Source organism: Anopheles cruzii, chromosome 3 (genome assembly GCF_943734635.1).
Source record: "Anopheles cruzii chromosome 3, idAnoCruzAS_RS32_06, whole genome shotgun sequence".
In the NCBI taxonomy this organism is placed as follows: domain Eukaryota; kingdom Metazoa; phylum Arthropoda; class Insecta; order Diptera; family Culicidae; genus Anopheles; species Anopheles cruzii.
The window spans coordinates 57,965,789-57,992,650 of NC_069145.1; the positions used below are offsets into that span (position 1 = coordinate 57,965,789).

Below are 26,862 nucleotides of genomic sequence, written 5' to 3' on the forward strand. Positions count from 1 at the left end.
AACCTGTACTCGTGCCTTGCCTTTTGTCCTTTTAGTTTTTCGCAACCTCCGAACGGACACCTCCTCGTCCTTGTTCTTTCCACGCTGACCATAATAGCTGCCCACATTTACATGGCTCCAACTCATTATCACCGGACCGTATCATGCAATACTATTAGGATTTTTTTCCTTGCAAATGTTGCAAAATGTTTGACACGACACGACACAATATTTAAATATTGCCGAATATATTGTTTGGCCGCATCATGCAATATTATTACGCAATTTTTCCATGCAAGCTTCGCAATCAAGATTGCATACAACCTTGCACGCAACCTACCAGTGTGCTGCCTACTAGTCACTCCTGCTCCCCTAGTCAAATTTCAGATTTTTTTCATTTGATTGGCTTGGGGAAAAAGAAATCGATTATTTTTGCGTGAATTTCAAAACTGTATTGAAGATGTTTGCGATGGCCCGATTTGCGTCAAATATGCACTGTTTTGTCAGATTTTTTTTTGCCTTTATAAAGGTAGTTTTATAATGCCTCTCTCCTGAAAATCTTCTTATGGTCGAAAAACTCTAGCAATCCATTTTCCCAATCTTCTCTTGATCTCAATTTCTTATCAGGAATATTTGCAATGCGCGTAAAAAGTAATAATCGTTTGGTGCAAGGTACGGACTATACAGTGGATGGACTATAATTTCGTGACATTTCTTTGTTCTTATGGAACAAGAATCCTCTTCTGCTGGCGGCCACACGGAAGCAACTTATAGTAAATGATTCTTTTCAACTCCTACCAAATACCCATTAGCCTACCATACCTTCTTGGCCGTTAGTGCTGATTTGACAACCGTTTGGGCTGCTTCACCACGATTGGTGTCGCACAATATTGTCGTATGTATCCCATTTTTCATCCCCAGTACCCATCCGTTTTTTAGCAAACCTTACAGTTATATCGATTTCAAGTTCAGGTTATTATTATTACCTAAAAAGCAACGGAGAAATCATGCGTCCACGCTGTACCAACTTATCGGTTTTTCGTTAAGGGAAAGATGAGCTTGAAACCTAACAGTGTGTCCGCTCATTTTAGAGAAAAATTATACAGAAAGCCGATAGTCGTAATTTTCGCATCGCAGCTTTCAAATGTTTGCTGTCAGTTCATAGTATTTTGACAAAGGCTTCAAACTTTTGGCGATTAAACAGAAGATAAATTGAACAGAAAATTAAAACGCTGTTTCGACTTCATATGCAAGGTACATTGTTTTACAACCTCATCACAGTACTGCAATTATGTAGTTTTTCTTCCCTGATGACGATTTGTGTAGTGCAGCGAGAATTGGGCTGAGAACCTCCGATCTTCAATTACGACCCTAAGCCAGGCTCCCCAGTCGCAAAACAAGGTCACATTAGGCAAAAACATTGCATTAGGTGGCTAAACGGTTAAGATGTGTGAACTTTGTCCGCTATCACCCAAAGCAGGGCAGTAGCGTAACACCGTAACACATTCTCGATGAAGATTACCCGGTTACGGTGGCCTGGTGCGATAGATTTAAATGTGAACCACCTTCTCTCGAAACACCTACACGACGCCATGTGTCTGGGTGGCCAGTGACGGAGTCAAAAAACTAAAGACGTTTCGAGGGTTTTCGTTTTTTGTTTTCGAAACCACGTCTACGTCCTGCGACTGCGTTGGAAAGTTGGTCGGTTGGTTCCATTACGTGATCGGCATTCTATCGCCTCGTGGCTGGCTGGCTGGCTGGCTGGTGTGGTGTATGCAAATTGCGAAACCTTTCCCAACGTCGTCGTCGTCGTCGTCGTCGCGGCGATCATCGCGATCACATTTGGAGCATCGTTTCACCCTGAACCACGAAGCCAGACATGGGCTGCATAATGTGGTTTCTTAAATGTTGCTTTCGGTAGCGTCGCCATCGCCGTGTGAGGGACCGTCTCTTTTTGTGTTTCCATAACGCCAAACTGGAACCCGGACCCGGGTGTCCCCCTGTGTGTGTGTGGCGAAAAGCAGGAAGAAAGTGTTCGACGAGCAAATTATGCGACCGATGACCGGTGCGAAAACCGCTCGTTTGAACTTTATGCATAGATTTATGCACAAACGCTCATCAAACCATTGGACGACTGGCTGGCTGCCTTGGAGTGGAGCTTAGGCCTCGAATTAGGCCTCGTGCAAGACACCCTCGTGTCACCGGCTGGCCGTGCGGTACATTGTTTCACGTACCATTGCCAACCCCTTTGCTGGAGCTCCCCATCGGCTGGAGGAGCGACGAACCGGCTCACGGGGAGGATCTTGAACTGCACTTTCGTTTGATTCCCTACAATTTCGGAGCGATCAGAGAACGACCGGCTCGGGACACCGGCTGGGGCAGAGTGGAGCCGTTGTTTCGAGAGCTGACGAGGTACGTCAATTGCTACGTACTGCGCCGTCGCATAACGTCAGACGCCCGAGGCACCGATAGGGCCACCCTCAGCATGCTCGGCCAGGTTAAATTATACAAGCCCCATTTCATAAGCCACCTTTCGTCGGTGTGTTGCCATAACATCGATCACGGCGCCAAGATCGCGCCGCAAGATGCAAGTGCAGAATCAACACTGCGCTTCGTTTCTGATGTGTGTCTGATACTCACCTGACACTTTATCGACATCACTTTCGCACGACCGATTGTTGCCGAGGACCGTCGGTGATGGCGGACGATCTGTGGGACCACGCGTAACGTAACGTTGATGAATGATGAGAATGATTGTTGTCGAAAGGAAAAGTGCTATCGAAACGCGATTGCAAAAGCATAATATTAAAATGAGCAATGTTCGGCCAACTAACTATCGTACCGTTGTGATCGTCGGGCCATTTCGTTTGTTTTGAATTTATCTAAGCCATATCTGATGCCTCAGTTTCAACTACATATGGTTAAGGTGAGTAGGTCAAAAACAATTTGACTCGCTGGAAATTGGTCCCTCTATTGATTGTCGTGAGATTGAGAAGAGATTGTTTCCTTAAACCTTTATTCAATTGCCAACATCTGTACAGGATCTGTACAATAATCGATCAAAACTATCGTTAGCAGCTCCCAGCCAAGTGCTTTGCTTTGTGTCCAGAAGCATTGGAGCCGAGTTATCGCACCGTGCATTCTGGCCCATTGTGGTCGTTTTTCGATCAATATTGATCAATATCATGCTTAAAATTGATCATTTCTTGTCAATAACGATTTGTGTTAACGGTTTCACCACGTTATAGGAGCTTGTGGTGCACCACACCTTTCTGGTCCCACCAGATACACAGCATTATCCTTTTGCCGAGTCGATCTGGTTTTGCAGTCGAAGTTGATGGTTTTTCCGAACTGACCCATACTTTTTTCGTTTTAGTATTCTCAAAATGAATCCACTTTCCATCCCCAATCACGATCTGATGGAGAAATGACTTCCTTCTGTACTTGGTGAGCAGAATTTCACATTTGGCTTTTCGGATTTCCCACTATCTTTCGTTCAGTTCATGTGGCACTCATTTCCCAAACTTCTCGATCTTCCAGGGCCTTCAAACGCTGACTTTAGATGGCTGGTTGAAGTACAAAAAGTTGGCTTTGAATGTCAAGAAAACCAAGTACATGGTCTTGTCAGCGAGGTCAACTGACATCCGGCTGTCTATTGTCATCAACCAGGAACCTATCGATAGAGTTTCCGAGATGAAATATCTGGGAGTAGTGTTGGATAATAGAATGAAGTTTGGGCCACACTTGGATTATATTACCTCCAAAGTAGCAAAGAAGTGTGGAGTGATATGTAGGTTGAACAGCAATCTGAGTGCTATGGCGTATTTGGTCACATTTAGCTGATCCGCGAATTGTTGTTGCGCTTGCACAAAATCATCATCATTTTGCGTCAAAAAGTTCTTGTAGTTCAGCGTCCTCGACCTTTTTTGGAGTCCTCCGACATTCTTCATGTGTGAAGTCAAAATCGCCATATTTAAGTTTTTTAAAGCTTTTAAAGCACTGCGATCTTCAAAAACAAGCTTCGACAAGCATTTTATGCGAATCTGTAGCAGTTTTCTTCTTCAGGTAGCAGAAAAGCAATAATCCCCAAAAACGTCATTTTCGTGAACAAAAGATGATATGATCTACCCTCTTCGAAGATAAGTTGAAAACTTATGGCCTTATGGCAAAACAAAGTAATGTTGCCAAAAAAAGCATAATTGGAAAGAATGATTATTAATGAAAAGATGATCATAACTATTTGCTCAAAACTCAGTAAAACTCTCAAAAATATCCTTCACACAGTTTTAATATTAGTCGTTTGGGCGATCGGAATAAAACGTAAACGTGATCATCGTTGTTTCTTACAGCTATTCTTCAACTACGTATAACTAAGTTAGAGTAAAACGTGGCGCTGTGTTAAGAATTTCTTTGGTCCCAAATGATATTGTGCCGTCGCATTGATCGTAAACCTAATGGCTCTCTGAAATTGAGCATCGTACCGAAAATGTGGAGCAAACCGTGTGCATGTTGTGCCACATTTCCATCTTAAGTTGCGACGGCCGAGCATTCGGGCACTTTTCGAGATCATGGACGATGGCGACAGGATGGTGAGCAAATTTTCATTGCCAAGCCACCACCTGGACATGCGTGCGTGCGTGCGTCAGTGAGGAAAGCCCCTCACAATCAGTTCACACAGAGTTAAAGGTTAACTACGGGCATGTTACAGTTGACCTACCGCTCGACTCTCGTCAAGCGCCTCGATCCTTCTGAAGCGCGGGCTCAGTTATCCTCCAGCGCCGCGCAGGCACGCAAGCGAAACACCCACCACCGGGGAGAGCGCCAACAAAGGCGTCCCAGCCCACCCCCCAAAAAAGCATAAATAAAAACATTCGCAGATCACCGGCCCGCCCGGGGGGGGTGGAATGCGGCGCGTAAACTGATAAACGATCGGCGCGTGATCCGCTCGCTGCGGGGCGTGAAGCTTCATCTTCCATCATTCACGAACTTCGGCAAAAGCGGTGCAAAGATTGGCCCGATAGGGGTGGGTCCGGGTGGGCCTGAGTTGGTGGCGGGCATGTGGTGTCGTTTCGGTCCGGTCTTCTTCTTCGGTCGTCTTCGCAAACACCAGCGAATGCGAATGTGTTTCATGTTCGACGTGACCCAATCGCGCCGTCGGTCACCGTTCTGGGCCAGACACGCAATGGAAACGGCTTTTCGCCATCATCTCGGTGGGTCGTGAGATCGAGCGAGACGACGTTGTTAGCAAAAGTGACAGTGAAACAATCGAGACCCGATCCCCGCCAAGCGAGCCGTCGTCGATGGCACAATGGCACAACGACGACACCCCGAGCGGGCGGGCAGGCGGGCGACAATGCGCGATAGAGAGCGCCGATGGACGAGCCCGATAGAGTAGCAGCATGTTGCTGGCGGCGGCGGGAAAAAGTGCGCCAAAAACCGCGAACCCGCGAGTCTGGCCGACGGAAAGAGAGGCGACGGCGACGGTGATAAGACGCCTGCGCCGACGCACTGCGCCACACGCAACGGAAGAAAGTTCCAAAGAAAGGGAAAGAAAATCAACAGACCGGCTACACATACGGCGCGAGCGGGACCCTTTCGGGGGGGGGGCACGAATCGGGTACGACACCGCGCGCCTTGACAAGTGTCTGGAATTCGTGTGGCGCGGCAATCAAAGACCCAAGTGACGACTGGAAGCTGTTAAAAGGTGCCTAGAGTTGGACGAAGAAACGCCATACTGGGATCTAACGTGACAGTGACGTTACATCCATCAAGTTGAAAAAGCCATTACTATATAAAAAAGAAACGGTGAGTATGTTGTTAGTAAATGAGGGACTCAGAAGTGTTTTCACATTCCGTTCCGTTCTCTTCCGTAAGTGTCGATGCCAGAGATGAACTTCGCTCTGGCCGGCCAGTCACTGGAAAAGCTGGAGGAAGAAATAAGCCTTTTGATTGGTTGGCCAAACATTGAAAAGGTGCTGAAACGCAGCGACTTCGAGTCATTTTTAATGCGACTCGTGAGAAATGGATTGATAAATGCGGATGATGCTCCCAAAGCGACTCCGAAGTTCGGTGGGATCGTAATGGAATTGTCCATCAAAAAGTGTTAAGCAAATATGGGTGGAAAGTTTCGATGCATCCCCGCATGTATAGTCTGAACTTTGCATTGTCTGCATTGCATTGCGAAACTATTATTTTCTTTGGACCGTGCAAAATTCTCATACTCCACATTGGCCACGGTTAGACCGATAGAATTACAAAGCTACGTGAAAAATGGCTAGTGGCAAATCATAGATTATAACGGCCAATACTCCAATTGGTTGACATTAATTTACATAATTTTTTTTATTTAAAAATGTCTTTTTGAATCTTAATAAAATGTTCGATCATTTTTCAATTGCGATCGACATTGCGATCTGTTATGTTCGATAAGAAAAACGTAATTTAATGGTTTGAAATGAACATTAATACATTTGTTCCAAACCCAAGTCAAAATATTGCTTATTTATTGGCACTGCCCAAAGAGCTGCCTAGGGCTTCTACTAAATCTCTTTCAGTCACTTAACGATTTTCCAATACGATATCCTGTATTTTTTCAACGATTTCGTTGTTTTTGGAAGTCATTGGCGTGGATCGTCTTCAAGGCTTGTACGACCACGTTTGAAAACAGCAACCCCCTTTCAATGTACTAACTGAAGACGAAGAGTCTTTATACAATTTCAACATTCGTTCAACCACTCCCTTTGCTTTTAAACCTTAAAAAAAATTCGATCACTGCAAGATACTTGGTTTTTCCCACTGTACAAAAATACTGTGACACGTCGATTATGAAACTGAAACTGAAACTGAATAATGTTGAAATGAAACTTCGCATACGTATAAAGAATGTATCAACATAAGAAAATTATTTGAGGCACGCTTTGTTGTTGAACCGCACAACTTATTGAACAAAAACAAGCTACCAATATGTATTCGGAACAGGCTTCTGATAACAGAATAAGCAAACAAACGATGAGAAGCAATAACATGTCACACTAGCTTACCTCAATATCACTATTTTAAACTCAGTTTGTCGTATTTGATGTTGTTTGAAGAAATGGCGAGGAAACTGACAGGAGCAGCTAGGTATAGCTCCATGGATGTTAGCAGGAGTTTGAGGTTTCGGTAAAAAGAAACCTTGTGCATATTTCAGTCCCTGTGCGTCCGTCTAATCAGTGTACAAAATTCAAAGGTCTATATACGCAATTATATCAGGCTGGCTAAAAAGTAATCCATTATTTTTTCGGTAGATGCCTTTAGTGATCGATATCTCGTGAAGTATCGATCGTACAGTTTCAAGTTTAGGCTCGTTTTAAAGCTGATTCTTTACACTTCAAAAAATGCCTTCATTTTTTTTTTGTTCTATTCGTTTGTGAGTTACAGGGTATTAACAATGGAGGTCAACGCAGAGAAAACTCGGTACATTTTACATTTTTTGTCCGATAAAGGCGAAAACTCAAGCTAGGCCACTGAAATTTTGCATGGTGTTCATGGTACCGATACTCTTACAGCTAGCTGGGTGAAATTTTGGTTTCGTTGATCCGTTTCAGTTATTTTTTATGTTAAAGCCTAGGCAGACACGTCATCGAAAATGTCGATAAAATCACTGAAATAATCAAAGTAGATCGGCATGTTAGTAGTCAGAGCATCGGCGAGGAGCTAAAGATTAACCAACAAACAGTTTTAAGCCATTTGCGCAAAGCTGGATACACAAAGAAGCTCGATATTTGGGCGCCACCCAATTTACACCAAAAAACATGATGGCCATCTGCACAGTTTTGGCCCCACGGAATGAAATCGAACCATTTCTTAAACGGATTGGTATTGGGGATGAGAAATGGGTCACTTACGACAATATTGTGTGAAATCAGTCGTGGTCTAAGCGTGGTGAAGCAACTTAACCTGTTACCAAACCACAAATAACGGCTAGGAAGGTTCTACTGGGTATATGGTGGGACTTGAAAGGAATCGTTTATTATGAGTCGCTTCCGTGTGGCTTAACAATAAATTCAGTTCTCTACTACCAACAACTGCACGGTTTGAAGCTAACAATTGATCAGAAACGACCAGAATCGGCCAACAGAAGAGGTGTTGTGTTCCATCAGGAAAACTAAATCAGGTCACGCACGTCTTTAGTGTCTCACCAGAAAGTCCGGGAGTTTGTTTGGGATGTTTTAATGCATCCACCGTATAGTCCGGACCTTGCACTAAGCGATTGACACCTTTTTTGCGCATTACAAAATTTCCTGAGTGATGAAAAACTGAGATCAAAACAGGATTGTGAAAATGGATTGCTCCAGTTTTTCGCCAATAACGACTAAGTCTTTTACAAAAGAGGCATGATAAGTCTATCTTTGAAAAGACAACAAATTTTCCAACAAAACGGTACATATTTGACGTAAATCGGACCATTGGAAGTATCTTAAATAATGTTTTGAATCTCACCCAAAAATAATGGATTACTTTTTAGCCAGCCTTATATATCAATTATATTATATATCAGTCTATATTTGCGGCATGGCGTATGGAGTGTTAGTTTATCGTCCATGCCTTTAACACAAAACGGCGTTATTGGTTTGGAAATACTTGTTTTGAACCGTGTGGGTTCATCTTCTCCCAGGACTCGTTCAAGGAACCTATCAATGCGCTGCGGTGCACGAAAATGAAAACTGCGTAGAACCAACAGAGAGCCCCACGGCCGGGTGGCCGGGTGGCTGGGTGTGTGATCTTGAGGAAGCCTCCCAGAGTGAAAGAGAGAAAGTGTGTGGCGCAGAGCAGGACCAGACGACGAACGCGGGGAAGGAAAACGAAAACGCGCGCACACACACACACACACACACCCGAAGGCGCACAAACCGCGAACCGACGCCCGATCGACGGGCGGCGATGATGATCATGATTTAAAATTTAATTCATTTTCAAATCAAGCGATCAGTCGATCAGCAACGGCATAACAATACGCAAGCGAACCGTTTTGCTTTCCGTTGGCGCGCGCTCTGCGAAAAACAACGGCACGGGGCACGGCTGCGGAATCGCCTGCGACTTTCTTCGGTGTCCTGTGTGGATCGTGATCAGTGTGTGTTGTGTGAGTGTGAATTTTTATTACTATTTCGCAAATTTGCATTCGAAGCAGGCATATTTTCAAACCCTAAGGTTAGTTTTTTGTGGTTAGTTCAAGTAGTTTTCGAATAGTCGGTGGTGTTTATTCTGGGAGTGATGCGAGTGTCGTGAAAAGGGATTTATTTCTGCTTGGGAAATGTGTGCCACGTTCGTGAAAAAATAATTTTACCAAAATATTAGGAATATTTTATAAACTCTTTCAAAATGTCGCATCTCGCGCATGGCTTGCTGTGACCATGCGTTCGAATAATATGCAAAATTGGCTACAATTCGGTGAAAATGGTGTGTACGCGGGGCGCGAATCTAAATGATTTCAAAATCATCATCAGCACAACAACTTAAATACGGCCACTGTCGGGCGGAGTGGAGAGTGGAGTTTCCTTCAGAAGGAGCTCAGATCCCCGAGTCCTGGAGGCCTTCAATCCACGCCCAGGAGCCCGGGACTCCGGGCGCTCGGCAGGGCCGTCGTTCTCCGGTGTTGCGGTTATCACAAAAAATCTGCCGACAAAGTAAATGGCCGCAAAATGGAAGGTGCCAACGACGGAAAGATTGATCGCGGATTGATGTGTTAATTGCATTCGAGCGTTTTCGATGATCTTGTTACGATGGTTCGCACCGCAGTGACCGTTCACGAAAACATTCACCCGGAGGAAGGGGAAAAACAGAAAGAAGCAAAAAATAACGCATCGCGGGATGTATAAGTTTAATCGATCATAAAGATGTTGCAAAGTGGAAACAAAACGAAGAAAGTGAAAAGAACAACGCAAAGGATACGTGCGAGATGTATGATGGATGTTGCGCAGAGGAAAGATACAAAACAAAGCGTAAAAGGCGTGCCATTGAGACAGAGAGATGAAGAAATGAGTGAAAATATGTAGTTAAGGCGATCGAAGAACTGGACAGTGAAGCCCAACGTGTAAGTGAATTATAATAAGTGCAAAAGTGGGTGGATGAAAGGGTGAACCGACCACAAAAACCAGGAAAAGAGCGAACACAACGGAGGAAGACTCCTCGGAGGGCTCTTCCCAGAGCGTTCGCCAGGCCACGGAAATCGTGCGTAATGGTCGTGTACTTCCCGCGCGGATACATGCGTTTACCGTGTGTGCCCATAAACGTGTGTGTCCGTGTGTGTCCGTGTGCGTGTGTGTGTGGTGGAGCATAAATGTTGCCCTCTGTTGTCGCGTTTATTTATTCCGCCCTTGCTCTTTTGGCGCAACCGGTACCGGCGGCGGCGGTCCGCGCTGACGATGTGTCAGAAACGATCTACAATTCGTCGGTCGGTCGGAAACGTCGAAAGTGGTCTTGGGAAAATATTGATTTCGGTCAAGTTCAAAGCGGTTTTTAATGAAGCGATAGTCGTGTTTTTCGGTTTGTTTTAGGTCGCTCTCCGTCTCTCTCTCTCTCTCTGTCTGTCTGTCCTGTCCGGGCACTACTGTCCTTGTTCTTTCCCGGGCTCGGCGTCCTTTCGGCGTTGTCGCATAAATCCCCTAAATAGGGCTTAACACGGCACATGTCTTGCCGTTTTTGTTCGCCTCTCGCGTGTGTCGCTCATTGTGTCTTTCGTTTTTCTCATCCCTCCGACACCCCTTTGGTCCATTTTGAACTTCGTGACTTCGGCCTAGCCCAGTCGGCCAGTGTGTCAATGTGACGATCTACCACGCCACGCTATGCTGCGCAGCGATCGCAGCTAATAGTGAAGTGAACGAAACTTTAAGCTCAACTTTAAGCCAGCTTCCCGTCAAGGAAGGGCTCCAGGTTCCCGGGGGTTAACGTTTTCTGAGCCGGAAGAACTTGGCTCGATTGGAAATATTGTTTTTTCTCAGAATTGGTAAGAAACGGGGTCAAAATAGATCAATAAAAAGATTAAGCTAATGCAATCAAAATAAATAATCAAAATGTAACTTTGAATCAGTCACATCATCTTTAGTATGCACATTAATTAAGAATTGAAACTTCGTGGAGCATTTTTGAGCGCAATAACGTCAAGGTATGCCAGGCAGCAATCGGAAGGAATAGTGTTTGAACTCACAGTATGTTGAGTTCCATTAATTCAAAGTGTATTTCATTAATCACTCTTAACGCAACCCATCTCTAAACGTGTTGTACAGTTCGAAGATTTGTTGCTATATATTAGGTTGGCTAAGAAGAAATCCGTTATTTTCTCGGTAGATGGTGATCGATATCTTCAGTGATCGATATCTCGTGAAGTATCGGTAGTACAGCTTCAAGTTTATACTCGTTTTAAAGCTGACCCTTTTTTGTGTTTTTCCCATTCGTTTGTGAGTTATAGGTAAGGTGTTAACAATGGAAGTCACCAGAGATAAAATTCGGTACATCTTACAGCTTTTCTTTAATAATGGCGAAAATTCAAGCTTGGCCACTGAATTTTGTGAATGATGTTTATGGTGCCGATGCTGTAACAACTAGTTTTAATTATCACCGATTTTATTGAAGCGACTAAGACTTCTACAAGAGAGGAATAATGACCTGCCTTTAAAATGGCTACAAATTTTCCAACAAAACGGTACACATTCGACGAAAATCTGACCGTTGGAAACATCTTCCAGAAAAGTTTTGAATTTCACCCACAAATAATGGGTTTTTTTTTGGCAAACCTAATATTAGTTAGCTTCATGAAACAAACGATAGATTTTCATTTAAATAAATTTCAAATTAAATCAAATTCTTCATTCGCTTACGGTGTTTAATAATAAAGTATCAACCAGTGTAAAGAAAACTAAAAAAAAAAATGATTGATTGAAAATTGATGAACGAAGCGAACAAAGTGAATCAGTCAAAAGTAATGAAGTAATGAAATAAGAAATCACATTACTAATACGCCGCATGATCACTGGCGCTTCTTCCGGCATGCATTGGCTCGGCATCGGCCTCGGCTACCATAAATGACCATTGACCATCTCTACTCATCTCGAACCACCGTGAGGGGCCGTGTGTTAAGTCAGCGCAGCGTAAGCTGCTCATTAGCAGCGGCCGACGCTTGCTGGCCTAACTAGCCCACCGTACACCGTACAGCTCTCTTCAGGCTGAAAGGCTTCAGAGCCTCGTGAGAGGTGCTTGCGAAACATATTACGGATAACGCTACCCCTCCGAGTCTTCCGCTGAGCTGAGCTGAATGTGTTTTTGTGTGTTTCGGCGTGTCCGAAACCATCAGCTACCCAAACCTCGATTAATCATCGCGCAGAGTCACAGTTCCGGCACTCCGGACCCTACCGTGGACCCTTCAGCTGAGCAGCACGAGGAGTGGGGCCACTTTTCACAGACTCCACCTGTGAGTTCACCGCTCGATGCATTATGGGGCGGAAAGTTTCACTATCGGCCACCCTCGAAAAGGGATCCTCGCACGTGCGCCAGGTGGAAAACTTTTACTTTCAATCAATTATTGGTAACAAGACGCCAGTGCACGGCCACTTCCTGTATCGAGATGGGATTGTTGATGGCACTCCACACCACCGGAGGTTCTTCAATGGTTCCAGTTTCCGGGCCTAGTAGTGCCGTGGTGAGCTCCCGTAGCATAACTAAAATCATGCGGTGGCCCCTGTTTTTATGTAATATTGATTGATAGACCGTTTAGACCGCGTGTGGCTTCTCTTGTGCTCTTTGTTATCACCAACCGCCCAGTCCGGATAGGAACTACCGCTGGCACGTTGCCATTGTTTGGTGTCGATCGGTCGCTGATACCCGGCATCGGCATCATTACCGATTTCACAACAATGTCGGGCGCGGTGCGCGCCCATTACGGTGAGCATTATCGAATGCATCGCGAGATCGAGTTAATAGTGGAGGCGGCCGTCCGATGGATTGCTATTTAACCGAGGCGCGAACGGCGAGTCGAAAGATCAATCAGCGAGCGTTTTGAAAGAAGCGACGGCGGGAAAAGTGATACCATTGTGTAATGACATCACACTGACACAACAACGCCTCCAACACCAGGCCAGGGCCAATAAAAAACCCCCGCACACATCGTTTGCACCAGATATTGTAGATATATTGTGGTCGGACGGAAATTCGACGAAGCGATAAAAAACCAGCGAAAAAATGGCGAAAAATGGCCGTCATTCGGCGGCGTAAATCACCTTGCGCTGATCGCCCATAAACTTTCCGTTTTTTATTTCTTTATGTCTTTTGGGGAACAGGACCAACGTAGACACTCCACCTGCCACCGATCCGTTAGCGAAGATGATGAGGAGCCATAGCAGACCACCCCACAGGCTGCTGCTCGTGTTCTGGGTGCTGCTGGTCTTGGGCAGTACGACGGACAGCAGCGATGCGCACGGTTTTGCTCTTGGCAGCGGTAGCAGCGAATCCCACGACATCTCGATCCTTGCCAGCGATGGAGCGGCCGATATTAGTTTTAACAATGGTAGGTATAGGTTAAGACTAAATATGCAGAACACAATTTGCACCCGTTTTCTAGCTTTTCCATAGGTTCCAAAAAGTAGCAGAAGACTTCACAACTTATGGTTTAGTTTAAAAACTGTAACGATCGATGAGTTCTTTAGATGTGCATTTTTCAAAACCTCTAAACGATATCGATTAGGAGCAGCGTAGCTATCTGTAGCTATCAAGTTGAACAGTCGTCTATTTTCTTACTACTTTGGCAGGCAACACAGTTTTACTGTTACCAAGTCCAAAACTATAAAAGTGGATTGTTAAACAGATCGCGTTACCCGTCAATTTGATCTTCATAGTTACACTTTTTTGTCAACATTACCTTGTTTTGGCATCAGGCAAATGATTTCAGGTCGAAAAAAAAATTCAGTTTGCAACTTATTTTTAAAGGCCATGTCATCTTTAGTGCCTGAAAATGACGTTTTGCGGGGATCATTATTTTTCCGTTGTCTGCTGATGAAAACTGCTAAGAAATCGCATCAAATGATTGTCGAAGCTTACGGTGATCATGCTCTTGGAATACTGCAGTACTTTAAGCGGTTTAAAAAAATTTAACATGGGTATTTTGATGTAACAGTCGAAGGACTCCAAAAAAGTTCGGGGACGCTGAAATACCAGAACTTTTGGACGAAAATGACGGATCAGCTAAATACGTCCTAATACGTCATATCCCTACGTTTGAAGGACCTGGAAGATCCAGAAGATTGGAAATGTGTGCCAAATGAACTGAATGAAAGGCAGCAGAAAAACAGAAAAACCGCTGCTGTAGTTTAGTAATGGAAAAAGCTATTTAGAACGTAAATTAATCATGATCACCATCATGATAGTACCTTTTATTTAAGTAACTGACTATATGACTTCGGTATTCCCTAATCTGGTGGCATATGAAAATACTATTTCTCCTCTACAAGCCTGCATTATCGGATTTTAAACTAGATTTATTTAGAAAATGAATCCTAATTAGATTCATCGTCGTTTACAGGCTGTTTATTGTGACGTCGCTGTCCCCTATCGAGTAAATCGATCGATTAATCGACTTATCGTGGTAAATCGATGGGTAATAAAATTTCGTGATTGCCAACATGGAAAAGCCTTCACTGTTTCACTGTGTTGGCTTCATTGTTTAACCGTAACACATCGTTCAATAAGTCCCGAGACTAACTATGAAAACAACATTTTATCGGCAAAATTCTTTATTATTCATCAACATACTCTTCTTAAAGTGTAATACAACCATTCCACACTTCTCTATTTTTTCAATTCCATGTTTGTAGCACGATTTGTTTTTTGTCTCAAAATGAGCCTCAGTAGCAGGGATCACCTCCTCATTCGAGCCATATCTTTTTCCCTGGAGCATCTTTTTGAGATCCGTAAAGAGCCAGTAGTCGCTGGGGGCCAGATCCGGCGAGTACGGAGGATGAGGAAGCAGTTGGAAGCCTAATTCGTTGAATTTGGTCATGGTTTTGATTGAATTGTGCCATGGTGACTTTTGTTCCAATGTGCGCAAACGCGGCACCCATTTGAAAAAAACCTTTTTCATATCCAATTTTTGGTGCAAAATAGTAAATGCACTACCAGTTGATTGTTCATCATCTCAGCTATCTCGTGCACTTTCATTTTGCGGTCTCCCATCACGATTTTCAATACTTGCTTGATGTTTTCGGGAGTTACTGCCTCATTTGGCCGCCCCGAACGTTCCGCATCATTTTTATCAGCACGACCGCATAGAAGTCAGCATACCTCCGAAAAATGGTTGGTTTCGACGGAGTAGAGTCCGGATAACGTTTTTCAAGCCATTGCTGAGCTTGAACAGTGTTTTTTTCCCATTAGAAAACAATGTTTTGTCAACACACGAAACTCGCTTTGGTCCATTTTTTCAGGATTGCAAAAGTAGCGTCACTTTAACCACTATAGCTTTCTTGGTTATGCTTCGAATTACATCAAATTTTTACACACCTCATCTGAAGGTTGGTACTTTCGAACCCTGGTATATGAATGGCATTATTAGCGCCATTTCTATGGTAGTCTCGCGACTTATTGAACGATGTGTTATTGTTCATTGGGAAACCGTAAAAGCTCCATCAATGAGGTGAAGGCAGCCAACGAGTCCGGCAACAGTCAGAAGAATTTTTTAAAGTACGGAATGAAAACACTTGTAACACGTTGAGAGAAAAGGACAATCCTCAACGGTGACTATGTGGGGAACTAAATAAAAAATATTTGTAGGTTAAATTTGGTGCATGCGCTTTGAGGTCGCCTCAAGCCCGAGCCCGATCGTGTCACGATCGAGTATGCCATACTTTGTTGCGAAACGACTGCGCTGGCTCCTGACCTCGTCGGCAGCAGCAGTTAGGTGAAACCGACCCGAGACCGTTGCTTGCCCCAAGCCCCAAGCCACCGCCAGTCTCTTACGCTTTGGGGTGGGTTTGTTTGTGGCCATCATCGTCATCGCCCGCGGTGCCGCAACCGCAACCGATGCGATCAACTCGAGGATCCTCGGTGCGGTGAGAGAAATGCTGCGCGGATGGTCGGGAACATTCACTGCCAGGGCCACGGTCATCTGCGCGCGATCATAAGGGGCAGGCCGCAATCGGGCAGAACCATTTTGGGACTGGTGCCGGGACCGCCCGACGCCAGCCGCTTGCGGACAATACTAGCCCCGCCGCAAGCCCTACGGACGCGCGCAGGTACCGGCCTGCGTTCCCAGGCGCGCTGCCAAGCGCTACCCGAGCGGGGCCACGGGTGTCGCGATAATCAACTAAAATATTTTATTGATTTCATTAGTGAAACTACCAACACCGGCGTTTTAAGACCGGCGCTCGCAGCCCACGGCCACCACAACAACAAAAACGGTCACACAACGGTCCCATTGCTTTTCTCCTGGGGGTCCGCGCCCCGAGTGAACGAACCGCCGGCCCCCGAAGACAAACAGCGGCCCAGCGTCCTGGACTTGTTTATGCTATTTAACCATTTATGTATTTTCTGTTTGTACTTCATTCACACCGCGCCGCACATTCGACGGGGAGCGAGCGGACGTGCGAGCAACTCTCAATGGCTGCTCGGAACATGAATGGAGTCTAGCAGCACTGTGCGACGCGCCAACGCGACTCCGAACTAATCAACAAAAACAAAGGCAAAAGAAGGTTTCTCGGCGCGCGCAAGGTTTGGGGCGAATGGGCGAAAAAGAGCGTAAATTAAACATGGATCTTATCTCGCGGTGCGAATTCTGCTTTTACTGCGTTTTCTATTTTGTCTAAACTGGGCAAACGGCTGTAAAAACCCGTCGATCAGGGTCAATCCCGTACGAAAGACTTGCGCGCCGCGGTAAGCGACGAACCTTTCGTTCGTCGAATTTCGTCCGAACACCGCGCGGGTGCGGGCCCTTTGCCTGACCCGGAATTGACAAGAGACAGTCTAACTCCAACCACACGCTCCACGCCAACGACTCCCTTCTATTTAATGATGGCATAATGGAAACTGATAAGACCGTGGCTCAAAATAGCAACCGGGCAACGGTTTCACTTTCGCGGTTCGCGGCCCATCTTCCCATCGTCCCAAGCAAATCAATTTGTGGACATAAATTTGTCATCAAGCCAACGCTCATTGCCAAGGCTATTTATCACCCCGTGGCCGACGGTAAATGTCTAAATTACCGGTTGCATTTCGCCATCCGCGACTCATCTTTCTCCGCGATCGACCACAAAGCGCACGCGGTGCAGCGCAACGACGGAAAACAGTACGGGCTTCACTTTCTAACCACCGCCGCCGCCGTGATCGTTGTCGTCAGCGACTTCCGCGCGGGAAGATTTATCAGTCAACTATCACTTAGCAGCACCAATCGGGTCGGTTCATTACTCGGCGGTGGCGGCGGCGGCGGCGGTCGCGGTCGGTTCGATGATCGATTGTTTTCTGCTTTTTTGTCATCGTCGAGTCGGTTGAAAACCGTTCCGGTGTACTCTTCCGGTGTTTCCGGCGCCAATTAGGTAACCGTTTCGTACCGATCGAGAGACACTTTCGGCTCGGCTCGGCTCGGCGGCCACGATAGTAATGAGGCAAAATGCGGAAGGGGTCTGTGGAAGGGTTTGGCCATTTCCCAAAGTCGTTTTCAACGAACTCGTACCGCCAGCAAGAGACAAGTTCATGGAGGCAAGTTCAAGGAAAGCGACGACAAGTTCCAGTGACAGAGTGGCAGAAACCAGTGGCCGGTCAGCCGATGTTAATGCTTCGCTGTGACTGCGAGTGGTTGGGACAATGACGGCCAAAACCATGGAGGGTAAATGGGTAATGGGTGACACCATTGCTACTGACCTACAGAAGCACTGGAAGAACGCTTGGCCAGAGATCCGGTAGTGTACAGTGCGGTACAATTGTCTGCGATACTTCAAAACTCTGGTCAACTGCTTTGAGTTTAAACACCAAACCAAAGTAGTCTTATTTTTTTCCTGTATGTTCTACTCCTATTTTTGACATTTTAAATGACCGTGGCGAATTGTTTCTATGGTATCCTCGGCCGGCCGGACGGCACTGTAAGCATAGACGACAACTTGACGAAGTCAATAGCCCACCAGCTAAGACCAGGGGCAATCTCCCCGCAGCACAGCTGGCTCCCCTCTAGGCCAGCCGAGCCTCGCGAGGTGAAGGTAAGGTCGTTAACGGACGCGGATCGGCTGCTGGGTGCAATTGCACCGGCCCGACCGACCGACCGGCACGTTTTTATTGGCCATTGTTGTCTTCATCGCGGCAGTGGCAGTCACCACTTTCCTTTGGCGCACGAAATTCATTCAATCGCCAGAAGAAGACACTGAGCTGGGCCTGGTGTCTGCCCGCTGGGAAAGGGTGTAATGCTCGCTTCCCGCCGCCGGGCCTCGGCGCGAGATTAGGTGAATGGGTGGTGGCGTGCGTTTATGTCGCCGACAACCACCGCACCGTCGCCGCGCGTGGCGGCAACGGAACCGGTCTGCCGGTGCGATAAACCGGTGATCAACGGGCGGCGTGCGGTACCGTCCGCTGCCGGGCGCTATTGGGAGGGAAATTGAAAAAGGCCCAGGGACTCCTGAAGCAATGTTCCCACCGCGTGTACCGCGTACCGCGTGAGGTTGAGCGATGCTTTCTACGCAACCGCCTAGCACTCTTCGCGTCCTCTAGTTTCTATTTGTGTGTTTAATGACACGACGGAACAGGGTGGAGCTCATCTTGAGCTCGAAGCCAGAAGCTCCAATGAGCAGGAACATCGGACGAAGGCAAAATAAAACCCTCTACATTCAGTTCTTCTTCCTTCCCCGTCTCTAGAATTGGCGCGGAACTTTCACTCCCCACGGTTGGAATACAACGAATGGTTGCCGGTGGGCCGAGGTGACCCGCTAAAGAACGACCCAACGTACGACTACAGTCCACCGGTGCTGGACCGAGTGCGCTACTGGTCCGACGGGACGGCCAACAAGGACAAGCCGCAGGGCAACGATATCCTGCTGCTCGGTGTGCCCTCGAAGAACAAGGCCAGCGTCAGCAGCCTGCACCAGCACAAGGACGCAGGGCCACAGTGGAGCAACGGAGTGTCGCAGCAGCGCCGCCACTACTATTCCCCGGGCGTGCTGCACCACGGTGCCGGCGGCTCTGGGGCGCTCAATACCCGCGAACTGCCGACTATCCTGATGCCACCGCCGCTGAACGCCCCGTTCCTGCTGGGATTGTCCCAGGATGGAACCGGCTTCTGGGGCGCCCCGGCGTTGGCTTCGCAGCGAGTGGACAGTCAACCGAACGATGACTTCAAGTACCGTCCGGGAGCGCCTTTTCCACCGCCGCATGCAGGTACGTTCCAAGCCGTGGGAAAGCTTCGTTGATTAGCAAAACAGTGCGTAATATGCTTGATCATTATCGATCAGGATCAATACTGTTTATCGCTGTCGTTTTTCTTCGATATCACTTTGTAATTTAATTCAATCTATTCCTGGATTCTTGCTCCAGATCTGTGTCACCTGATGCGTATGCGAAATAGCTTCATTAAAGGATCCACTTGACTTTTTCTTTAAAAGTGTATTAATACAGGATGCGTAATCATGACAAGACCTTTTGAAATGTTAAATAACTCTGCCATTTTTCAGTCGATTTTGACAAATAAACAAGATTTATTTAGAGTATAGAATGTCGTTTATTAACAATTTACTCAGAATACAATATCGATCAAATGACCGCTTCATTAGACATTTCGGTAATAGACAACGGAATAGCAACAATTTCCGCTGTGTCATGATGATGCACCCTGTAGGCTGATAAAGCAATTCGAAGCTAAAAATAGGCTTTAGAGGGTAATACCCCGCGTACGGGGTTATAAATAAACTAACCCTACCATCAACTAGTTGGCATCTAAACGAGTCTAAGCTATTAACACAATATTAGAATAGAACCAAGAGTCCGTGTCGAAAAATCAGGATACTGTTCGAATGTAGTTGCCTTTATTTTGAAGTGACGAAAACGTAATTTAACATATGTGAAAATGGCGAGGATTTTCAAGAGGAACCAACCAGAACAGGAAGATCGGAACAATCTTGGAATCTTGGAATGGAACAAAAGAGAACCTAGAAATGCGCTCCATTCGTACCAAACGAGCAACAACTTGCGGTCAATGATGCTTCTGCGTTTAACTAAAACAAATCGACGATCGAGGCACATCGATTTATTTTTGAAATTTACGGAGGAAAATGTATTGATCGACGAACGAAATCAGAAACGGCTTAAAAGATGCAATTTGGACGATGAAGAAATAGGCCACCCAAAGGGGTTGTGTGATGTGTGAAAATGAAGTGCCACTTATGTGCCATCTTATGATTCTTGTTTTTTCACAGGTCAAAAATTGCCAGAAACAGCGCCCCAAAGAGGCATCACCGCACAGTTCCTGCACCATCATCGCGAAGGACCCCAACAACAACAACCAGCGGCCGCCGGGTTTAGCAGCAACCGCCAACAGCAACCCCAACCATACCTTACGACGATCCGGCTAACGACCCCGGCCGGTGACACGGCCTCGATCATCAAGCGCCCGCTGCTGAAGACCATCCTCCAAAACGAACACTCGTATCCGTTCACCAAGACCGCCATGACCAGCACGGTCACCGAGTACACGTCGAGCTTTTACGATCCGCAGAACATTAACGCCATGGCCCAGACGGTGTTCCATCCACCGCAGACGACGGAATACGTTCAGCCATCGAAGGCCCCGTTGAACACCGAAATTCGCACACCCTTTGTCACTCCGATGGGCCCGTTCGCCACTACCGGCTCGCCGCCCATAACGGTGCGACCGGCCACGACAACCACCACAACCGCTTCACCGATTCTAACCTCAACCGAAAGGATCTTCTCGCACTACAAACAACCGGCCACATCGGCACCGATGGAGCGGGGACCTCTTTACTTGATTATCGAAGGTCACTCGAAGGTGAAAACTTACGGACTCAACACCAACGACACACTGATGCAGCTGCCACGCATGGTGCCGGTGGCCAGCACCCGGGATCCGATCGTACGGCACGTCGTGAATCACGATCCGAACACCGGGGCAGCGATGGCGGTCGTCACCACTCGTATGCCACCGGTTTACCGGACTACGGGCGGTCCACTCGACGCCCGGCCACCGGTTCCGTCCGATGAGCAAGGCGTCGCCGTTGATACGCTGCTCACCCTGCTCGACAGTGCCTCGTTCGGCGAGATGCTGGAGGGGTCGCCGGGCAACAACGCCCTGGACGGGTCGGGCACGGGAAACGCTCGGGACAGCAAAACGCGACGTCACGCGCGCAATTAATCCGTAAGCCGATAAGCCATAACACACGCAAAGACGCAAACCAATAGAGGAAAAAAGGAAACAACACAGAGACACAGAGTTTTAACAACAACAAGCAAGCACCATAGTTACGATTGTCCTCCGTCACCGTCGCGTTTCTGTGTCGCAATGGGTGAGAGGAGCGCGGAGTAGGTTTCAGTGCTGGCGTCCTGGAGCTTCACCAAATCCTTGGAACCAAAAGGACAACATCTGTACATAGACTAAGCGTTAAGTATACATTTAATCCAGCAAAAAGGGACAAATAGACGATAATTTGAATAAGGATTACTCGGCCGTGTTTGATTATCGTCCTTCACATCGTCCGGCAGATATCGGACGAACGTAAGAAGGTAAGATTGGAGCTTCCATCCTCCCTTCCACTGCTGATGATGATACTTCGGATGTCAGTCAGAACAAGAACAAGCAACCGCCGGCGTTAAATTTTATCACTGTTTCACTAATTATCATTATTATATTTCAATATCATAAACCTTACTCATGCTACACGCTCATATCGTCGTTTCCGTCGGAAAGTATAATTTTATTGTGTCGCCTTTCCCGCGCGTTTATTCTCCACCGACGCCGTTCCCGCGCGCGGTCTCTGGACCTAATTAATTCGGTAGTCAGTTTGTAAATGTGTTTGTGAGAGTCCTATATGTACAAATATGTATAACAGGCTGCGAAGAGTGCGAATAGTACCCGCGGTTCTGTGCCTCTTGTTCCTTGCCCTCCAGTTGGTGCAACAACGCATTGCGCGCGTTGCTACGATGACACATTTCGCGCACCAGAAAAGTCGCCCTCAGAAGAAGTCGGAGGAGTGTGTGTAAGTCATCTGCGTGCGGCGAGACACAGTTATAATGATTATGTTACATTAAACTAGGAAGTAAAACAATTGTCCGTTCCGTCAGCACAAAACCCAGGATTGTTCTCTCTATTCAGGCAGACACACACAACAATGAAATCGTTTTACGTTGCTGTGCGCTCCGAAAATACCATTCGCCGGGGTGGCCATTCGGTGTGTGCACCACACGCAGTTACACGGTGGGAGAGATGGTGAACGTAATGAAGATACCAATTTGGTGCGCGCGTGGGAAATTAAAATCATATTTACACTCTCCTCAACAATGCAATGTTTTTTGGGAGATTTTGTTTCGCGTCCTCATCACCCATACGGTGTACGTGTGTCTCGCTTCTATGAGCTTCTCTGTCTCTGTCATATAAAATTGCCGTCGGATGTGCTCATTATTACATTTGCTTGCACATTTATAAGCATTTTACGTTTGCTCCATCCGGCTCTGTCGTTGCCAATCTTTCGTTATATTCATTTCGTCTCATGTGTTTCTCACGTGTTTGCTGATTTGCGCGCGCATTCTTCATTACAATTATTATTACATCTGTTCGCGTTCGCTAAATGCATTCACCGGTCGCAGCTCAGAACTGGCCATCGTTACTGGCTCAGGGAATTGAAATGTAACTCAAAACTACTCCACGCGCAGAGCTTTGATTTGTCTGAATCGTTTTCATCGCGCTCGTAGCTCTTTTTCATTCAAGTGGGACCAATGAAAAGTGTTGTTGCCGAAGGAGTGACCGAGAACGTGACAAGAACACGACGCTCACAGGTGGCACATACGGGACAACAAACAAATACAACATCCTTTTCCATTCCTCCTCTCTGCTTGATGCTTTTACTTGAGAACGAAGAAGTTTTCCACGAAAGAAAGTTCTAAGAAAATCAAGCTTCCAAATGTACAAATATATTGCTAAACCTAGTTGTCGTTTAAAGAAATTATACGTAACCATGTGTGTATGTTTGTATTATAGGGTATGTCGCGGTGCCTGCAAAGAATACTCCATCTTCATGGTTCTTTTCTGCAGAGCACCACAGTGTTTCTTGAGACCATCGGCGAATGTTGTGTAGCAGAGCCCCCCAAAACATCACTACAGGGCAGGGGTTGAGCTAGAGGGCCACAGTTGTTTTGCGCGCTTAAGGTTAGTATTATCCGATTCTCGCCGTAACACGCGCTTCCGGTGCTCACCGTTTTCTCTATCTCAGTCATTTATACAACATAATTGAGTGATTCTCGGCACATATACTCTCTCTCTTCTCGGTCGTTCACTTTTATTACAATAAATAGTATATCATTGCCTCTCGGGGTCGAGAACGAGTTCGCTTGATGTCGGAACAAGGGAAAGGATGGAGTTCTCACGGGGTGGTGCAGCGGTCGCAGGCGGAACACGCTACTAGCTAATGAATGAGATATTTGTGTTTCGCTTCGTAAAATCTTGCTTCTACCGCCGCCTGACGTCAGCCTGACGACACCACACCACAAACCCCGGTTTCTAACGGTTTTCTTCTTAAACACTAGCCAGTCACTGCACGGAGGGACGAATTCTTACGCATAGTACACTTCTTCACGGACTAAACTACGGCAAACGAGAGGCGAGACCGGTCAGTCTCATTGCAGTTATCAACGTGTTTGCTTAACTTTCTCTCTCTCTGAACTCACAATCTTTCTCGGTCTACATTTGCTGTAATTGTTCGTTTTCCTATTGTTCAACAGAAAAAGCTGTAATTATTGTTGTGTGCGCCGTTTCGCCACTGTTGTATAATACTTTTCGCGACCGGTTACTCTTGCTGGTTGTCTCCCCTTGTGCAGCCGTTTTCGGCAGGGTTTTAATTTAAAATGGCTACCTTCATTCTTCCCGGTTCATTTTCAACGATTGTTGCATCCATTTTTACCATCCCCAGTGGGGAAATCGTTCGGTTCGGTTCTCGTTTGGATCATTTACTGCACAAACTACAAATCGAACTGTAATTGCCTTCCGTCGTAATGGCTAACGTCGTAAAAAAAAACAAACTTCTCAAAACCTTGCTATTGTTCTAGATATTTACAATTTTTTTTCTTTTTGACTCGCTTTACCCTCACACACTGGCCACGATCGATGGAGCACTCGTTCTATGTTCAATTGCACGGTATCTGGGCGACATATGCTCGTGTGTTCGGTGCCCTACGAAGAACTGCGAACTGCTGTCAGACCACGGACCCCGTGTGTTAAGCGCAGTCTTGTCTCTCTGTTGGTTGTTGGTTAGCTTAAGTTTCACACAGTACTAGTAGTTGCGTCAGGCTCATCCCGCGCGCAACTCTCTTTACGCGCTGCCCCATTCGGCTGACGATATGTTCTTCTCGCCCGCTTCATCCCGTCTCACGATCGTCCTGTTGTCTGCGGCAGGGCAAACATTCAGTTCCCTCGGATACTGTTGCAGTACCAGCGATGATGTGCCAGCGGCCATTAAGGGTGGTGGTGGAGGTGGCAACATTTGTGAAGCGACCGAAACGACCGCCATCGGAGATGTGGTGGTCCCATCCGTCGGCGATTCCGCTTCCACCGGAGTGGAAAACGACGAGCCCGCCGGCGCGTTCGAACCGGGAACAGGTACTTGGGACGCTTGCGGTGCATGGTATCAGGAGTGCTTGTCCGTCAGATCGGTCCACCGCTGCTCGAAAAACTTTCGCATACCGTGGCCAGCGATACCGACGGGTGAGTCATCCTCATTGAAGACTTCACAGTTGTCGAATATCTGGCGCACGTCTACGATAAAGTCGTCGCGTGATTTGTATCTGGATCGAGGGTAGGAAAACATTACGAAATGAATAGAAGCTTCAACGGCCGAGCCCAAACAGATACACTTACGTCAGCTCCTGGAGGCGCTTTTTGATCGTCGAAAGATCCATCGGAACTTTGATGATCTTGCGATAGGTTGGAAATTGCTTCGTGTTTACCGGCAGCAAAAATGGCCACGAGTCTTCGTGAAGCTGTACGAAAAAAGGGCAAGAAAATAAATTAAGAACACGGACGACATAATAGGGGAGCGCCAAAGGGGACATACCTCCATTTCCTCCAGAATGGTCTTGCAGACGGCCAGCTCCTTCAGTAGCTTCTTGGTGGCCTTCTTCTCTTGCTTTGCCCGTTCCTTCGCCTCGTCCCGCTCGCGTGAACGTTCCTTGCGCGGTTCCGACGAGTCCTTCATCGGGGAAGGCCGCGATGCGTACTCCTCGGACGAATCGCCTCCGCAGCTGCCGCCACCATCACCAGCATCGCCCACACTGTGCTGCTGTTCAATGTCCGAGTAGCCGGAAGTGCAAGCCGCCACCGTCGTCGTCTGTCCCGACGGCGGGACGTAATACTGCTCCTCGCTGCTGCCACTACTACTACTACTACCAGCCGTCGATGGAGAGGATGACGCACCTTCACGTTGCGTTGTGTGTTGCTGATCCGCGGATTGTGTAACCGTCTGCGAAGAGTCATTAACTTCGGTTCCCTGCGGTAGACCAACCGTCGTTGTGTCCCGATTGATGTTACTCTCGTAGTCGGTTGCGTGACCGGCCTCTGCAACTACCACCGGAGCGGGAGGCTCGCAAGTCGAAGCACCTCCATCAGCACCACCGAAATGGGGCTGTCCTTCAGTGACATGCGCTTGAGCAGACTGTTGCTGCTGATAAAGGGCATTGTAATCAGCGGCCGAAGGTGGGTAGTACTGCTGCTGTGTGGCTGTCGGTGGCGGTGGTGCCAGCGGGAGCGGTAGTGATGCTTGTGGTTGCGTTTGATAATACTGTTGGTAGTATTGTTGCTGTTGCTGGTAGGACAACTGTTGATGCTCCAGGGGCACCGGCGGATGGCAAGCGGCATAGTTGCCAGCATCAACCGGAACGGCGGCGCTGCCACTATGGGCACTGTACTGGGGATGGTGATGGTGGTGTTGGAGCTGTGGATACTGCTGGTGAAGGTGATGATAGGACGAGGTTGGTGCCCCGATCGGTACCGTCGCTTGCAGAGAGCTGCTGCTGCTGCCACCGACGACGACCGGATGCTGCTGTAGATGCTGTGGCGCCGACGACTCTTCATGACTCGTGGACGCTATTGAATGTGCTGGACTGTATTAATTGGGTTCTCTTTAATATCTTCTAAATTGTTCTCATCTTTACAACAACGATCTTCAACGATTATGTACCCATATGGCGGGCGCAACAAAGCAAGTGTTAAAAGTGGCGCAAATTGGGGTGTGAGTGTTAATAATTGACCAACCAAAGCCCAGAGCCGAACGGAAAACATAAAATATGATGGTGATGGTAAGTTCGTGAAGAGAATGATGAGAAATGAAACACAGACACCAGACAGCCGGTGAGTAGGTAAGAAATGAGAATAAGTGTGGATGGTGGTGTCGGTATCGAGTGAAATGTAATTTTGTAAGCAATGTGTGGCGTAAGTGACGTTCTGCAAAAGCACCACAACAATAGCTACCTTAACGGGGTCGTTGCAATGTCTTCGTGCGACGAGTTCAACGACTGATTTTGCGAGCTGTTTAGCGACGTGCTGAGCATCGAGTGGTTCTGCGAGCTGTTGTTGGTGGTGCGTTCCTTCGGTTTACGCTGCGGTTTCTTCTTGGGCGGTGCCTTCGAAACACAGTTCTGGCAGTACCATTTACCCCGTGGATACTGTGG

At 47.0% G+C, this 26,862-nt stretch overlaps 2 protein-coding genes across 2 annotated transcripts in view; one reads left to right on the top strand and one right to left on the bottom strand.

The window, feature by feature from the left end:
* The first annotated feature begins 13,335 nt into the window (after positions 1–13,335).
* On the top strand, positions 13,336–21,343 carry LOC128270671 (uncharacterized). The gene is made up of 3 exons (XM_053008083.1): positions 13,336–13,516; positions 18,835–19,353; positions 20,388–21,343. The coding sequence occupies exons 1-3, from the start codon at positions 13,336–13,338 to the stop codon at positions 21,341–21,343; spliced, it is 1,656 nt and encodes a 551-aa protein (XP_052864043.1).
* A 494-nt stretch (positions 21,344–21,837) lies between these two features.
* The window catches only part of LOC128274615 (uncharacterized), a 32,727-nt gene continuing 27,702 nt past the window's right edge, over positions 21,838–26,862 (bottom strand). Inside the window, exons 24-27 of the mRNA XM_053012858.1 lie at positions 26,663–26,856; positions 25,251–26,295; positions 25,055–25,176; positions 21,838–24,981 (exon numbers count right to left, since the gene is read on the bottom strand). Of these exons, the coding sequence (XP_052868818.1) occupies positions 24,825–24,981; positions 25,055–25,176; positions 25,251–26,295; positions 26,663–26,856 (1,518 nt within the window). The 3' untranslated portion in view covers positions 21,838–24,824. The remainder of the gene's footprint in view (positions 24,982–25,054; positions 25,177–25,250; positions 26,296–26,662; positions 26,857–26,862) is intronic.

Excerpts from the sequence above, each read along its gene's own strand:
- LOC128270671 (XM_053008083.1), top strand. The coding sequence starts at position 13,336 with ATGAGGAGCCATAGCAGACCACCCCACAGGCTGCTGCTCGTGTTCTGG. Across the intron at positions 13,517-18,834 it reads CGATATTAGTTTTAACAATG|AATTGGCGCGGAACTTTCAC; the intron begins GTAGGTATAGGT and ends CCCCGTCTCTAG. Across the intron at positions 19,354-20,387 it reads TTTTCCACCGCCGCATGCAG|GTCAAAAATTGCCAGAAACA; the intron begins GTACGTTCCAAG and ends GTTTTTTCACAG.